Source organism: Astatotilapia calliptera, unplaced genomic scaffold (genome assembly GCF_900246225.1).
Source record: "Astatotilapia calliptera unplaced genomic scaffold, fAstCal1.2 U_scaffold_42, whole genome shotgun sequence".
Taxonomy (NCBI): Eukaryota; Metazoa; Chordata; class Actinopteri; order Cichliformes; family Cichlidae; genus Astatotilapia; species Astatotilapia calliptera.
Window position 1 is genome coordinate 3,396 of NW_020535781.1, and position 17,805 is coordinate 21,200.

General features: G+C 38.7%; 1 protein-coding gene and 1 long non-coding RNA gene across 3 annotated transcripts; one reads left to right on the plus strand and one right to left on the minus strand.

Annotated features, from left to right (window-relative positions):
- The first annotated feature begins 8,566 nt into the window (after positions 1-8,566).
- On the plus strand, positions 8,567-11,355 carry LOC113018135 (uncharacterized). 2 transcript variants are annotated; one of them, XM_026161195.1, is made up of 6 exons: positions 8,567-9,140; positions 9,522-9,599; positions 9,714-9,838; positions 10,114-10,213; positions 10,319-10,428; positions 10,660-11,355. In XM_026161195.1, the coding sequence occupies exons 2-6, from the start codon at positions 9,587-9,589 to the stop codon at positions 10,846-10,848; spliced, it is 537 nt and encodes a 178-aa protein (XP_026016980.1). In that variant the 5' UTR covers positions 8,567-9,140; positions 9,522-9,586; the 3' UTR covers positions 10,849-11,355. The 2 variants fall into 2 exon arrangements, with proteins under 2 accessions (XP_026016980.1, XP_026016979.1); XM_026161194.1 differs by lacking the exon at positions 9,522-9,599 and having other exon boundaries at positions 8,568-9,140.
- A 4,279-nt stretch (positions 11,356-15,634) lies between these two features.
- LOC113018136 (uncharacterized) lies at positions 15,635-16,718 on the minus strand. Its single transcript, XR_003271715.1, has 3 exons — positions 16,697-16,718; positions 16,460-16,568; positions 15,635-15,949 (listed from the first exon to the last, which is right to left on the minus strand). It is a non-coding gene; the product is annotated as an uncharacterized LOC113018136 (long non-coding RNA).
- Positions 16,719-17,805: the final 1,087 nt, after the last annotated feature.

Here is a 17,805-nt window from a genome sequence, read left to right on the forward strand (position 1 = left end):
TCTCCATTTTGAAAGTGATTAATCTTGCATTACATACTTTAGGTTCATTTTCTGCAGGCAGGTTCTCTGAAGAACGGGCAGATTTTACCACTATAATGCAGCAATGGACACATAAAGAAATGGAAAAAATTACATGTTATGTTGCTAACTTCTAAACACTGTTACATTTATGATAAGTAGATAAAACATTTATGTAGCCTGCTGCATAGTTTCATTTAAAGACAGGAATTTGTGTGTGTTTCAGGTCTGCACTCTTCAAGACTGAATGAACTGCATTGCAGCATGGGTACTGTGAGGATACAGGGAGGTTGAAGCCGCGCGCTGCAGCTGTAGGCCGGCATCACGGAGACTGCACCACCACGTCACTGCTCTTCTGTTCAATGTAGAAGCACAGTGGTTGATACCGTGGCACACAGGACTTGTTACAGATGACCTGCATACTGGGTTTTTGCTGGGTACTATGACCAAGATGCAGAGAGGTTGGCATATAGAATGGACTTTCCTCTTCAGCTGCCCAAAAAGGCTCTCAAATAAAACATAAACCGACCACTGTAGTGAAGGTAAAAGGAGCCATCCTCAAAACAGAAAAATCCACTGCCTATGTTGGAGCGAGTTGTCACTGCTCATTACGATGCCATCATGTTTATCTAGGGGTCTAGATTTATCCTCTAGTGTACTGTTTCCGTGTGTAAATAATTTTGGCATTTACTGAATGAGATGCTGTTCAGAATTAAATAAGAGAAAACAAATAATTTTTGCTTTTTTTTTTTATTAAAACCACTTCATAGAACATCACACTCAGTTAGCAGTTAGATATCATGTCACTGAGCATTTTGATTCAATAACAGTAAAAGGGTAGTGTGAAGACCAAGGACAAGTGCAGTTCACAGGTTTTCTAATCCAAGGAATCCAGAGTTGCATGGCTGTCATTGCCCCAGCAGTTGTTTCGGCCAGGACATATGGACTCAACCGCAAAATGCCTCACCTGAGCGCATGAAGTTGACAGTGCAAGAGGAAAAATCCAGAGAACCAGAACCGGTTCAGTACCAGCAGCATCTGGGTTTGGAGGAGAGAGACAGAGACACGAACTACAAGTATACATTTTTTATGTGATTGACTGTTGTTGTATTCAAGCCTGAGTGTAAGAGCAGGTAAGATATAAAGTTGCATCCTAAATTCATGCTCATGCAGAGTGTTTAGTTTTGCTTTTTCACCTGGTATGTTCTTGAATGAACAGATGGGTTTTTAACAGTGTGAAATCGGCCCGTTACTTCCACTTTAAGCGCAGCTTGGTAGTCTTTGGAGAGCAGCACACAAAATGGCATGCACAACCTTCTGCTAACAGTGAAACGGATTAAGAATCCATGCAAACAGATTCATAAACGAAAGAATATTATTTTACAGGATTAATGATCATATCGCCGCTTGGCTGATCATCACCCTGAGGTGTATACGAGAAGCAGACGAAGCTAGAGGGAATTCCCGTTTAAGTCTTAGATCAGTATTTGTAGATATTGACATATCTTTTCTGAAAGTGTGGTATAATGGATGGGGTAAGGTACTGACATGCTACAATGAACTTTATAGTTGTTAAATTCTTGGCTACAAGTATAACATATCCCATTCTTGTCATGTTTTTTTTACATTATTATCCTATCCAATACATGTTTCTTTTAATCAGAGTATGCTGTTTTAATGACTTTACAATATCATTTACATTGCGTTCTTACATTTTCCCAAATTGTATGTTATATTAATCCTATATTTTCCGTTTTAAATATTTCTAATGTTTGCCTTGTTTTCTTCACTGTCTGGTCTGGGCCTCTGTCTCACCTTGTATGGATGCATTTACACCGTGTCCCAACAAGGATGTTTATAATTCCCATATTCCAGTGAAACACGAGTTCCATCTTCCTGCTACGCGGGTCTGGAGTTTTTTGTTTAGCCAACAACACCAAATTTCATACTGGGACAGATCACTGCCTTTCTGCGCCTCTTCCTGACTGTGTTTTGTGCTTTGGTTGACTTCACCTCCTCTTGCCCCATTCTGTCCATTAAATAGGCTGTTCTGCAACCATGGCAGCCATTACTATATGGCTTTATTCATGGTGTATTTTACCTTCACCAACAAGGCGTTCTGTTCAACATTATCCTTTGCAGTGTTGTCTTATCTATCAATATCTTGCGGAGTAATTTTTTTAAACGTATTCTTATTTCTACAGCACCGATGTACATGGTAGCTCGTTAGCAGGATGTAGCATGTAGCGCTTAGTGAGACACGCCTCAGACGAGTTGAGCAGACCCGTCTGTGTACTTTATACGTGAGCAACGGATTTAAATAACATTTACGTTTAAAAGCAAACTTGAAGATAAATAAACAATATAACTTCCGGAGAATGCCAGGGTTTGCCCTGCCATCTTGCTGCTCCTAAATTCAAACTGCTTGCCAGACAGGCAGGGGAGGCGTGGAAATTGTCTTTTGAGTTTAGTCAATACGTTTTTCCTTAGTTCGAGTAGATGATAAAAAATAATAAAATAAATGGGATTTTAAACATGGATAGGCGTTCCTTGTATGTCTCTATTTAGGATGAAGACTTAATCACTCCTTTAAACAGCTCTCTTTTGGGTACACACTGCTGGCTAACGGTGTCATGTGATCAAACAGCGGGTATTTAATTGGCTGAGAGGCCTCGACTCGATCTGGTGCTGATTGCTCTGGCTTGGGTCATTAAAGTTCATCACTTTTGCAGTTGAATTTTTGCAGGCGAATTTTTGCAGGTGAATTTTTTTCAGGTGATTTTTGCAGATGAATTTTTTTGTTCAAGGTGAAATCTTTTTTTCAGGTGAATTTTGCAGGTGTTTTTGCATGGTGAATATTTTTGCAGGGAAATTTGGAGGATAAAAAATCAGTGTCATAAATTCAATGTCTAAAAATACTTGAATTCTGATGATACTATATTTCTTCCATACTGTACAGTGGTACCTGCACATGTGATGTGACAATAAAAGTGAATTGTTTACGTGAATTGTTCAAGTTCACTGCTCGTAATAACCTAATAATGATTAATATAATAACTATAATATTGGCCATATTCTATTTACACTGACTTTAGTCTCATGAACAACATAATTGTTATTTACTAGCTGATCTTAAAATGACTGTTCAGTACAGAAATGAAGCCCAACAATCATGTTTTACAGTCATGTGGTCTCAGCCTCAGATACTTATTAAATCACACAACAGCTCCGTGTAGAAACAAACGAACAAATGAACAAAATATGTCTCCTTCATTTCTCTCAAACAAAGCTGTATGAAACGTTCCACGGTTAGTATCATGGTTGCTAGGCAACCTGGGCAGCGCGAACGGAGATCGACCGGTATTTCACAAGCCTCGCACTTCCGCCTTAGCGGTCTTTGAGTACGCGGCCTTGTGGACCGTTAAGGGCTGCGTACTTTAGGGCTGCAGAACCTGAATTGGGATACAGCTAAGGCTGTTCCAATTCCTCAGCACCGGTCCTCTCTTTCCCTGAGTCCTAGCAAATCTCCTTCCCACGATGACGTTTCAACGAGGGCAAGAAAAAGAGTTTAGGAAAAGGAGATAGGCGCTACTTTTGAAATAACACCCACATGGTTACGTTGGTCTGCTTAGTCACGTGACCGCACAGGCAACAAATCACAAGCAGAGCCGGAAAAGGAGGGCGGAGCAAAGTGTGTGTGCAGGAGAGGAGTCGAGCAGAGAGCTGCTTTTTCATGAAACGGGAGTAAAGTAGTAAACTTACAGAACATATACCACTGCCAACGTTGGGATTAATTTCTGCATCGATCTGCACCCCTTGTGTCCTGGATCGTAGCCGAGATCAGCGTGAACCACGTGGGTCTCTGCTCCCTGATCTGTTTCTTAAGAACTTCCAGCTTCATCACGGAGTTTCTCTCGGTTTGTGGGCTCATCTAAAGGTAATCACACGAGCCAACTTTAATGTGGGTTCAGTTTATGTTGTTTGCTGTTAAGAATAATAGATTGCTTGGTATACCACTGGAGTTAGACAGACTGTAGAGTTTGTGATTGTCTGCAACATTATAATCTGGCGGTTGCTATGGGGTAAGAATACATACAGAAAAATAGTCTTTGAATATGAACAAAGGGTGCAGGGCAGGAGAAGAGCCAACCCCCAGGACAGGAAGCCCACGGGTACAAGCGTGGGGGAGGGCTGTCACTACCGAGAAGGGTCTGGCTGCAGCCACTGTGGAGCTCCACAGTACCGGAAACACGTGACCTCCACAATAACCGGAAACACGTAACTTCGGTTAAATCGACTTTGACATCGAAAACTAAATTGCTTTTTGTCACTATTGATGCTGCTGAGAAATAAAATGGTTTTAAGTGGGGGGTTTTAACACTCCTGGGGTTTGTTCAAAAAAATTCACCATCCCCTAAATTGTTCGTGGCCAAAAGTGACACTTGCTGTTTCGCTGATTTATTTATTTTTTTACAGTACATCGCGTTGTGCGTTCTGATTGCTGTAGACCATTGTCAATCAATCTAGTCCAGTGTCTCCTGTACAGGAGCGGTCCCTAATAGGCCCACGGACCGGTCCCGGTCCGTGAGTCTTTGGTACGTTCCGCGAGAGTTGATCCTCCGGTGTGAAAATGTATGGTTGTAGTTGTGTGTCTTATTTTGAAAGAACTATTTACGCGTTACCATAGCGACCAGATAGCGTTAAGAAGCAGAGAGGAGGATGTCACTGTCATTGTTATTGGCGCACCAGCTCAAGTCACGTTTATTATTACATTTACAAAATACCACAGTTTCTTTTTTTTATTCTTTTGTTGTATTTATCCGCGACACCTTAAAGGTCGTTCCCTGAAAATATTGTCTGACATTAAAGTGGTCTGTGGCGCAAAAAGGTTGGGGACTCCTGCTGTACAGTACAGAATGCGTTTAGCTTGTCGAATTTACATAAATCTTTGATGCTAGCAGTGTAACTCTGAAGTGCTGTACTGTATGTTTGGAAGTTTTCTCCCAAACAAACACCAACAATGCCGACGAAACGTTTTTGCACCCTCAAATGCACCTTTAGGTTTCATTCCATAATACTGGACTTATGTTTCTACGAAGGTTTGAACTCTAAGAGTGTTTAAACAAAAGAGAAAAGTGTGAAAATGTTCATGCCTGTCTGAGAAAAGTGTATAAAGCATGTAGTGAGGGGTTTTACAGTCTTAACATCTGTAATAATTGTAAAAATAAAGTTGGCTACTTCATGGATTTCACCTACCGCGGGTTATTTTTAGAACGTAACACCAGCGATAAACGAGGGACTGCTGTATTATTAATAGTAGAGTCTGGACATCTAATTGATTAACATCAACATTGATTATTATGGCACTATTATTTTTTGTTCAAGGAGAGCCAAAATATAAAACTCTCTCAGCTTGTTTGTTTGCCAAAATGGCCACTTTTTGTGTATGTTCACAAAATGCTATAAAATGTTTCTTAAAACATTTATCTTACTTTTACCGACGTGACTCTTTAAATAGCACCAGTCCTTTTCATCAAAATCAAAATTGTATCTAAATTTTTTACTCTTTATAGCCAATTAGGTTTATATATTACCATTAACTTTTCAGATAAAACGGTGATAAAGTCCTAATGTTTTCATGAAACTTCCTTTTATTCCCCATCTGAGCATCGGGGAAAAGGCTGTCTTGCAATTGTTGAGGGTCACTAGTGTGTGCCCCATTTCTTCCAGGATCACTCTCTTTATAGGTTTTAGTGGACTCATAGTACTGCGAAGTGGTTTCATGGGTACAAAGGGATTGTATTCCAAGATCTGGGAGACTGTAGAAATGAGCAGTGATGCCTTTCCTACCATCTTTCCAGAAAATAAGTGATCTGTAAGCTGTTAGGGCTTACTTACAGCAGCAGCACTTTCTGCACCTGCATAAACTCCAGGACACATTTACTAACGATGTTTGTTGCTGTATGTGCTGCAGCTTTGAATTTTTTAATAATATATATTTTGTTAATATTTTGGCTATGGTGTCTTGTTATGAAATGTAAAAGAGTAAAAGTGTTGTTAGCAGGTGCGTCAAAGCTAAGTTTGACTGGGAAACTTAAAGCTCAATAGGCTGCATCAACAGAAATTCACTGCAGCCTATGTAATATTTCATGCGTCATAATTTATTCTACTCTATCTTGCAAATACATATTTGTGTGGCAGTGTCATGCACAACACACACAACTATTAGATCCTTAAGATCAAACCCGTGTCATTGTTTTGGTCCACTGCAGTGCAGGGCCCTGTTTCAGGAAGCCGGTTTAGTGGAAAAACTGAGTAAGTATACCCTGAGTTAACGAAAACTCTGGGTTTTCGGTTTCACAAAGCGAGTTCAGCTGAAGCCTGAATGAGTCACTATGACGACACACGCCGTGAAGCTAACCTGCCCCCTAGCAGGTTTACTTCAACTAACCCTGACTGTCTCCGCCCCTTTGTCGGAAACCTGACAGTAGGAAGTGTCAGACATGGCGTGTCCCTTCCTTGAAGAGCCAGTAGATCGTGAAGCCCAAATCCTCCGCAGAGCTCTCCGCCGGGAGAGAGTGATTAGAGCGCGTTTGGACATTTTATCATTTCCTGATGATTTTCTGTGCGAACGTTACCGTTTCTCAGCACAATCTATAAGTTATTTGAATAACATCCTCAGGCCATATATTACGCATGTGACACATCGCGGACATTCTCTCAGTTCTGTACACTGCAAAAAACGATTTTCAAGAAAGTAAAAAAAACCTTGTTTATGGACATTTTTTCTTATTTTTTGCCTAAAAAGAAAATATATTCTTAACAAGCAAGTTTTGGACAAGAAAATAAAGCTTATTCTAGGAAAATATGTCTAACTTTTCCTTAAAAGGATATTTCAGCTCATCTTGAGCTTTATTTACCAGTTACAAGGCATGACAATGGTTTGGTTGAATTTCCAGAATAAAATAAGATTATTTTTCTCATTTCAAGAGTAAGGGCATTTAAACAGCTGCTCAGTTTAAGAAATGTATTTATTGACACTAAAGTTAATATAATTGCTGTCAAGTTTGACACAATATGCAGTATATGAACAAAGGCAGGAACTAAAAGCACATGGTAAACATGAAATACAGGCCCATTTGAAAAACAGAAACAGCACAACTCATTCACTTTAGGCCATGTCAAACAGAATAATAGATCAGCATCAGTATATCTATACTATGGCAATGCTAAAATCGCATTCAACTGTCAGAATTTATAGGAAAACAACAACTTAATTTTAAAAATTGTCACAAAACTGTCCAAAACAATAACCTGAAAATACAGTTCATGCATGTAAAGCAGTGTACCTTTTATAAAACATATGTTGAGCTCACGTGTAGTCCAATTACATCACCCAGGTAATATTTCATGACCACACATGTCATATCTTTGTGTGTGAAACTGTAATATGGAATGGAATCTCATATCATATCATTGTTGGCTGGCTTTCCACCACTGAATCAGTCCTGTATGCCCACATGTTACTCAGATTTCTGTTCACTGCTGATGAGGGTTCCCTCCTAGAACTGCAATTGAGATTGGTTGATTAATTGACTAGTTGCGGATAAGGAAATTAAATACAAGGTACACTGATAATTTCTAAAAAATTTTAATGTCAGAAATATACTGCATTTTATAATTTACTCTAAAATATGCATGTTTTCAAGCTGAGTTTAATAAATGGATATTCATTTAATGCTCATTGCTATTTGGCAGCTTAACTGTAGTTTAAAAGCCTTGAAAAATCCTCAAAAACCTAAAATGGGAAAGCTAAACTAAAGAACACAGGAAACATGGAAAATGTTGCAAAAACCTTACAACCTTGAACAAGGAACATAAGACATGAAAACATCAGGGAGGGAACACAGATGATAACACAGGAGAGAATACAGACGATCCGACAAAGAACACACTAAATATACACACACAAAAGGAAACGAGGAATTGGCAGACAGGCACGAAACACAGCTGACACTAATCAGATGAGAAGAGACCAGGAGGAAGCAAAACAGAATACACCGATGCAGGGCAGGGACTATCAAAGTAAAACAGGAATAAACACGAATATCGAACCAGGGACAATACACTGAAGACAAGGGAGGTACAGAGAACACCTAAACACTGGAAATAATTAACAAATAACTAGGAAACTAACTGACACAATGAATATTAATAAACACAAACAACCAAGGAGACTGCGGACCATGACAATCGGTTTATTTAAAACAAAAGTTTAAAAAAAATACAAAATGTTGTTTTCTCTAGTAGAAGAAATTAAACACTATCAGAATATTCTTTATAAATAGATAGCATTGTTGTGGATTATAAGGAATAAGCATTAACATATCTACTGTTAAGCTGTAAAAACAAGTAGACATCTAACATGAATATTTTATATGATTATTTTCAAAGATATTAAAGTATATAGTCAGTCTCACCTTACAGATTTTTGTGTCCTAATCGATCCGCTGCATCGTCCATTGGCAAGGTGGTCGGAGTGTGTTCGAAGAGTGTGATACCAAAATTAGCTGTAAACACGATATTCTTTGACACATCCATCTATGCCACAATCTTCACGGAAATCTGGACTATGGCTATGTGCAGAATTAATATGACTCAGTAGGGATTTGAGGGTCAGACCCACAAAAACGATGTAGATAACACAGCGCCAAATCATTTTGTTTTACTGGTCTGTGAACTACTTTTCCCATAAAGTCAAGATAACCAGGATTATTCCATTATGGGGTAGGAATGGCTATCCTAATTCAGTGCCTTATAACAGCTGTAGTAAGTAACAGCACCCACACGTCAGTATTTACAGAACATAATCTAACTAAATAGTCAAATATTTAAATATATATCATTTTATAGGTATAAAAGAGCGAACTAAACCATTTCCGTACACAACCCCATACTCCTGAGTTGGTACAGCCCACCTTCCCGCCTCTAGCTCCGTGCCTAAGCGGTTGGATTGCAGGATTTTGGGGTCTGGGTGTAGATGCGATACAGTTGGTACAGTGTGAAGAAATTAAGGCACGCTATGGAAAAACTGGACGAAATAACAATTGCCAACCTGAAAGGTATGTGACTGTTTTGTTTTTTCTGTTTTGTGTTCTGGTATGTTGCATGTTAAGTCGCTAGCATGGCAGGCTATACCCGGTTGTTAGCTTAGCTTAGCTGTGCGGTTAGCTTAGTTGCATTAGCATTTTTAAATATGCTAGTGCAGAAAGTTATGAAAGAATTCATGTCCAGTTATTAGTTTCAGTGTCTGTGAATTTATTCAACAAGTGTGCAAAGTGCCATAAGTTAATGCCAGTTTTACAGAAATTGTGGGAGTTTCAAATTTCTATTAGTGAAGTTATTTCATTATATACTTTAGCCCAGGAAGCAAAAAAAAAAAAAAACATTTATATGTATACATGCATTTAATTGATGTATCACAAATATATTACTTTTACCAGTCAATAGGAGGAAGGTAATTTAGAACCTGTGGAGCAGTGAGGAGGGAGAATAATGGAATAGAGTCATGGTTTTAAATGGTAAATATTAAATTATGTTTCCTATGTATCCTGTCTGTTACCCAAGCAAAGCTGTCAGCTGGCTTGCACATGAGGATAATGCAATGTAGTGATAATTGGAAACTCGTATTGCAGAAGCAAATGTTGGAGAAGACCTGCTCTCATCACTTTCACGAGATGACATCAAAGATCTGTTTCCTGGTCCTGAACATTGCCTCAGGCGTCGGGCTCTATGGCTTGCAGTGCACAAATGTGAAGAAGTAAGTTCTGTCCTATCGCTGTGTGACAAAACTGAGAACACACCAGCTTGTTTTATGCAGTTTCAAATAATTCCACCAATACTCACTTAACAGATAGACAGTAGAATCTTCTTTAGTTTTGATTTAAATCAAGTGGCCTACACATTTATTAAATATACATATTTTTTATTGTTCAACACTTTACTGATATTTTGTTGTACTATCTTTCATATTTAGAGACCTAAAGTTCTTGTGCAATTTTATGTGAAATTAGCCCTATGTACACTGTATTTTAGAACAAGACTGCTGCTGAAAAAACGCTAACAACTACTGGAGATGGTGACTTCTTCAGAGAGGAACCCAGCACTTACCTCCATCCAAAAACTTTGGATGGAGGTAATGCTACAGTATCTTGATTTGTCTACATTTATGCTTTGCAGATTACATTATTTGCAATGTTTAATGGTGTTGCCCTGTCTTATTTTTCTTTTTTCAAACCAGTGGAACATGCAGCAGCTGTGTTCAGAGCCCTTCCCATGCTTTTCCCTTCCAGCACAGTACCACCTAAGAAGCTGGGCATCTGTAGTGAGGCTTTTTTCCATGTCCTAAAGGTAAGGCTGCAATATTCTATGTGTATATATTGTTGAATTTTGCAGTTACTCATGTTTTCATTTTATATATTTTACTGTGGAGTCAGTCAAATATTCTTAAAGTTCAGATCCCCATAACATGTTGATGTTAATAAAACCTACAAAAAAAGTTGATCTATTTTAAACTGTAATGCAACTCAAAAATTGTGTTTCTTACAGTCTTGTTCTAATACTCTTTTTTCTGTCATGTAGACTTCAGAAGACCCTGAAGGCTACCTGCGTCAGCGACCCCTGGCTTGTCCAGTTCTGCTTGTCTCTGAAGGCAACTGCATGATAGCTGTTGGAACCACACCGGTGAGCACTTTTGACCGGAAGGATCTTAATGAGGGACTGCTCTATCTGATGGCATATTACTATGCCCTCCACCTCACATATCCATAGTGCATTTCCACGCTGCTGTCTGTCTTGCAAACTGAAATACTCAAAGACTCCATCCATGACCGAGATTCAACCCCCTCTTACAAGAAGGCGCTTGGTGAGTGGAAGTCATTCATTGAGTGAGTCTCCCAGATGACAGACTCCATCTGCCTTGTTTATCAGACTCAGTGTTAGTCAGTGAGGTTGTTTTTTTTTTCTATAGAAAAGTTGTTCAAATGTAAAACACATGTTTGTTTGTGTGGTCGTTAAACTTGTTCTTCTAAAATGTTATGTAATATAGGATTTGAAATAGTGATTGTTTTAAGCTTCAGCAAAATTTATTTTTGATACCAGCCATGAGTGTGTTATACTGTTATTATTCATTTTAAGAGTATCTGGAATATGCACTTCTTATATTGGCCATGTTACACAGTACCCTGCTGAAATGTATAATTTTAGGCATGATTCTCCTGGAACAGACCTCAGTGAGTTACTGACCCATTGCTGTGTCAATAAAAGCGCAAAATCTAAGAGTGCTTTTGCTGTCTTAATTTAAGATGAATTCCCTTATTTTTAGTAGCTTTTTGAAGAGATGGTGTCTTATTCTCAGGAATTTTTGCTGATTATTGTTCTCAGAGTCGAAACATAATTCTTATAGTTAGCTCAATCAAGAAAGAAACAATTCAGTTTTAAGAAAATTTGTCCTATAGTAAGGTGTTTTTTTTAATGTGAAAAATCTAAATTAAGGTGTAGAATCTTAAAGTAAGCAAATAATTCTTGAAAACAGCTTGTTCAAGAAAGCATAATACTCATTTTAGGTGCAGATTTTCTAAATATCAAAGTGTCTTTTACTTATAATAAGTCACATTTTCTTCAAATAAGCATACATTTTAGACAATTTTGTCTAGTTAAAAGGCATATGGCAGTTAGATTAATTTGCTAGTTTTAAGAATTCTAGTCAAGCAACTTTTGCTTACCCCATTGGCAGATTTTTTTGCTCAAAACAAGAAAAATTTGTCAGATTTAAGAATATTTGGCTTGTTTCAAGTATAGCTGTTTTTGCAGTGTACATATTATTTGTATTGCACTTCGGTTTTTTGCAAACGGGAGCTTTCTGTATAATATTGGTGACGCTGAGCACGTTTCCAAGGCTACCGTCTGTCGGGCAGTCAGGAATGTTAGAGTTGCACTGAAACGTCTCCTGCACTCATCTGTGGTGTTCCCCGGTCACAGACCCACAAGATTCATCAAAGAGGGATTCCACAAAATTGCAGGTATCAGGATGACCAAAACTTAATTTATGATGTGGTGATATTTGAACTACTACTTAAATTTTACATTTATTTTTACGGTTCCCAGGCGTGATTGGCTGTACAGATGGCACTCACATTCCAATCATTGCTCCTTTAGTAAATGAAGGAGACTATGTGAACAGGAAGTCTTTCCACAGCATTAATGTACAGGTACATAGTTCCCTGTAGCATTTCAAACTAACAAATTATTTCATCATGGTGATGGATGCTAATTTGTGTTCTCTGCACTGTGAAGATCATATGTGATGCTGCCAACATTATCACAAATGTGGAAGCCAAGTGGCCAGGCTCTGTTCATGACTCACAAATATTCCGTGAATGTACACTGAGCACAAAATTTGGACATGGTGAGTTGAGAATACTTTAAAATATATAAAGACCAATTGCTTCAGGGACATTTGAACTGAAGTGTACCCTTCTGTCTTAGGAGAGTTCACTGGCTACTTGCTTGGTGATAGGGGGTATCCATGTTTACCCTATTTGCTTACCCCTTACCCTGACCCTGAACCGGGCCCACAGCAGCGATATAATCTGGCTAATTGCAGGACAAGAGCCAGAATTGAAATGACTATCGGAATGCTTAAGGCCCGGTTCCAGTGCCTGCAAAGACTCAGGGTCACCCCAGAAAGGGCATGTGACATTATTGTTGCATGTGTGATTCTTCACAACATTGCCACAATTAGAGGAGAACACTGTCCTTCTGAACCAAACATCAGCAGTGATCCAAACCATGAACATCCTGACCCTCCCACGGACATACAAGATGGAAGCGCAGTCAGAGACACCATATGTCACAATCATTTCTTTTGACCCATCACCTCAACATGTTGAAAGACGGAAAAACAGATTTTTTGTTCAACTGGCTTTATTGGTCGCCTGTGTTTCCTGTACACAAAGTATTAAAAGATGTAAACCTCATAAAGTGTCTCTGTTGCTTCCTCCTCTGTAACAGCTGTCAATGTTTCTTCATTATTTTCCTGTAGTAAGGAAATTAACAACATTGCTGTTCTACTGTAAACTCATATAATCTGTGGAGTATTACTCACAACTGCATGTTGGTCTGGCTCAACAGGAGGCTGCACCAGATGCAGTACACCACCACCATCAACTGATAGAATATGAGGTTTATACAGGTCACTTATAACTTACAAGGGACCAAATGGCAATTAACAAACATACCAATCACCTTACACTTCATTGTCATTATGCTCTCAAAGACAACCAAGACTGAGGGAAGGCAAAATCAGTAGGAAAATAACTTCACTACAAAATAATTCATTATGGTAAAGAGTTTATCAAATGAATGAGCAGCACTGCAAAGGTGACTGTGAAGAAAGGATGTATGCACATCATGTATTATTTTGAATTTACCTCTTATGTAGGCACTTGTGTCTTGCGGGGTTATTGACTCAGAGGATGTCCCCGCAGAGATGCCTTCGGCCACAGGGCACCCACTGTTTTGGCTGAGGGCCAACTGCTCAGCCTCTGTGAGTGGTGGTGGTGGAGGACCCCCACCTGTTTTTCGGGCCTCCGCTTTTTTTCTGTTGGCTATAACGGGCCACATTTGAGCAGAGTAAGCAAATGTGTACTTGTAATGTGCTCAGATAATTTCAAAAAGTGCTTACAGAAAGAAAATTAATGTAGCCTCTAACTGCAATTGATTTACGTGGGACAAACAGACCAAGCACTATGGCTCATAATACAATTACACCTTACCTGTTTGGACTATATTTTTATATTTCATTTTTACTTGCTGCCAGGCACGTTTGGGGCCTGTTGGGTTGCACCTGCGCTCACATCACGTCACAAAATAAAATGTATAAAATAACAAATAAAATAACATATGATAAAATAACGTGTTAAATGGGTGGAAATCCCTAGATCAATGTTTATATTAACACTCACGCATTGACTCTGTCGGCTATGTTTTGCCATGCATGCTCCCTTTCTTTTGCAGCTGTGGCTGTGTTACTTTTTTCCGCGGAATTTGCATGTTATCGGCATATGCTGCCATCAGAATTTCGGCCTCAAGCGCTGTGAAATACATTGACCGCGCCTTCTTTCCCTCCGTCTCCATGGTGACTCGCTTAATCTGTGCTCCGCTTATCAGGGCTTTATGTATCCTCGTCCGCGCGCTTCACTTGGGGTTAAAGCAACTCCGCGTTGATTGAACTACTTGTTATCAGCCTTTCTGAAACCGAATATTCCGAGTTGGACAGTTCGGGGTTACTCAACCCTGAGTATCGTTTTTCACTCTGAGTTTTCTAAACCGGCTTCCTGAAATAGGGCCCAGTAGTCAAAAAAAAGAATAAGTGAAGTGTCCACAATTGGCCAGGATAGAGCCCAGTGTTAATGTTTAACCCTTTACAGCCGATCGGAGCGGGCACGCTCTGTTTTGCGTAACTATTTTTAAATCCCGGTAGCTCTGCAACCACTTAAGCTAGCACAATAATTTTTTTTGCATATGAAACTGGAGGAGTTGTACTTACATCTTATGCCATCAGCTTGTCCTAGGTCACAGTTTCCTTCCACATATAGCTTTGCAAAAACTGCATAAAAATCACTTGCAGCAACAAAAACATGATATTTTAGAAACACGCTTCGCCGATCCATCAGCTGTTTGTAACACTTCCTACGTCCATCAGCGCGAACTATCACATGACCGCATGACCTGCCTGAAACCGGAAGTGACGTCATTTTGCGGAAATGTAGTTTTTTACGATCGGGCCCTTATGAGCTTGTGTTTTACTTGTTATGTGTTTTAAAAAGTTATGTTTGAGTTTATGACTTTCTGTGTCGTTTCTGGGATGCTTAGGACTCATATTGCACTGCTGGAAATAGTTTATTTTGATGCATATGCTGTTATTTTGCAAATTTGCACTATAATATTTATTTTCGTTTTTCCTGCAGTATATAAAAATTGGTGTATTTCAAAAATAAAACTATGAAGACACTCAAAATAAATTTCCTGTGGTGGGAAACTAGTTTGTGTAACTTTTTTGTATTTACAGTTTTGAGGGATAAGCCTCTTAAATTTCTCTAACTAGAAATATATGTTAAAAAAACAAAAACGATTTTCAATTTTTTTGTAGTTTATTGCACTTTTTTGCAATTTATGTAATTACTATGCACCTAATGCAGACATATTATTAAAGTTTGGGCTATAATGGTTGTATTGATGTATAGCAACTTGAAATGCTCCCAAAAATGGCTCCACAGCATGTAAAAATACAATATAAGCTCTGGCGAACTTGGTTCTATGGTAGGTCTTAAAGGGTTAAAATGTATAAAAATATTATTGATTACAATTCTTACTGTTAATATCAACAATAAGCTTTTTATTTTGAAATTACAACTTCAAAAAAAATGCTGTTACATTTAATGCTGTTACACTGTAATCCTTTATTATAAGTATGGACACAGAATAAAGTGAACAACATTTTGAAATAAGTTTAATTTGAATTTTGTACTACGTAAAAAACAAAACAAAAAAACAACAACATATTAAACAAACAAACAAACACAGCCAGTGCCTTCATTTGTCCATTACATGTCATAGCACTGACCCTTAGCCCCTGCTCATCAGCACATGCTTTCAAAAAGAGCTCCATGTCCTCTGCAAACTGAAAAACAACGAGGAACAAGTCCCTTGCTCCAGTGTCTTCTTCCTCTGACATGTCTCTTAAGACCCTCTGCTGGTCCCCTTGATTTAAGGACAGATATTTTGGCATTGTTACATGTCCACGGAAAAGTGCCTTATTTTGGACAACCCACTGCACAGCAGGACACAGATCTTCAACAACTGCTGGCTCCTGTGTCAGGCAAATGGGGATGAAAACAGTTATTTCTCTGTTGCAGAACAGTTTTTTAACAGTTGTAGGAGCCATAATTGAATGTATTGAATTTTGATGATCACTGGGTTTTTATTTGTTTGGTTGTTATGGGAGTCACGTGGGTGCTAGCGGTGACATAAATGGGCGTTGTCAGTCTGTCATTCATGGGTTTTGATTTTGACAGAGAGGAGGGCTCGGTAGCCGTAGTTTTTGTTGACCGCTGCACTACATGTTTCGCTTCGTTTATTAGAGCCTGTGATGTTGTAAGAGTCTGAATCAGGAGCTGATGATATTACTCTGTAAACTCTTAAAGCACTTTAATAAACAAGCAAACAATTCCATCTCTCGCATTATTGCGTAAAGTTGACAGCGCGTCAGGCAAATAGGCAGGCTCCAGCCCCGGCCTGTAGCGACTGTGGAAGTCGCTACAACAGTTATTCAAATGTCACTAACCATGTAATTACACTACTGTTTAAAGTGAATACTGACCTGACTGACTTCCTGGAACTTGCGCTTTTTCAGTCTGAAAATTGGCACGTGTTGTCCTTCAAGCACAGCTTTGGCTTCCTCTCTCCAGTGTGCAAATAGCTTGCCAGAGCTACGAAGAGTAAGGCCACAGTGAGGGCATGTCATTTTCATGGACTTTCCATCAGCTGCAGTTTTATTGAACACAGAGGGTAGAGCTTATGAATGTTCTAACAAAGACTCAGAAAATGGTTCAGATACCGAAGACAAAACCTTGGGGGGGGGAGATGGGGCTCCTCGAAGAGTACTGCCGGAGGAATATGGGTCTCCTCGGAGAGTTCAGCGGGGAGCAGTCCTGATAATGGTGGCTGACTTGGCATTGAAGAATGCTGACAAGACAATATATGCCTTGCCATATCCCCACGCCGTATGATTGTAATCTTACAGACAGGGCGGTGAAAGTGTCCTGTTGTCCTGCAAGCCAGCCTGCACCGGCATATCATTTTATCTGTAAGAGAAAAAACAAACAAACAAACAAACAAACAGATGTAATTTAAATGTAGTTGTATAGAATGCAATCAATTTGTCTAACAATCAGATTGTACATGTTAACAAAAACATCCAAGCCAACCTCAATAATGAAAGCAAAATGGTATGGATCACAAAAGTTATGTCAAGAAAAGTGGTGAAAAGTAAATAAAAATATATTTTATAAAAACACTATTTTTGTTGCAGATGAATGCACTGAACTGTACAATATCAACAGCAACTTTTATGTCAACAAAGATACTGCAGAAGTGCTTAAAAAAAGTGCATATTTATAACTATAAAGTATATTTAATACAAACATACCTTTGAAAGGCAAAGCATTTTTTTATATGCACACTTAGATGCTCCTCAATCTTTGCCCTGACAGTAGGGCTGAAAGTGGGGCACAGAGGGCAGTGAAAGAGTCCTCTGCAACACGTGTTGCATTCCTGCAATTCTGGCTTTAAGCCCGAATTCCGGATTGATATGTGCATCTAAAACAGAGAGAGAAACAGATAAACACCATATATACATTTAAGTTAAGGTTTTAGCAGAAATAAGAATTTACAGTTGGCATGTAATAGATTTGGGAAGAAAATTCTTGAAAAAAACCCACAAATATTTTACAAGACACTTTAATTTGTGAGACATGTTTCTATTGACATATAACAGTCAATTGAACAGGGGCTAACTAAAATCTGGGCAATAAAAAAGCTGTACAGAAAAGAATGACGAATAGAAGTATTGATAAATATATAAATCTGTTTGTGATGAAATTTACAGTGTTGACGCTAACAGTTTAGATACCTCTGTTTAAAAAGCACTGACTCGACTTTTTAGTC

What these genes read in the sequence shown, in the direction of transcription:
- LOC113018135 (XM_026161194.1), top strand. Translation starts at nt 9,059, where the DNA reads ATGCGATACAGTTGGTACAGTGTGAAGAAATTAAGGCACGCTATGGAA. An exon ending in TCCAAAAACTTTGGATGGAG is followed by an intron (nt 10,214 to 10,318) that starts GTAATGCTACAG and finishes TTTTCAAACCAG; the next exon opens with TGGAACATGCAGCAGCTGTG. An exon ending in CTTTTTTCCATGTCCTAAAG is followed by an intron (nt 10,429 to 10,659) that starts GTAAGGCTGCAA and finishes TCTGTCATGTAG; the next exon opens with ACTTCAGAAGACCCTGAAGG.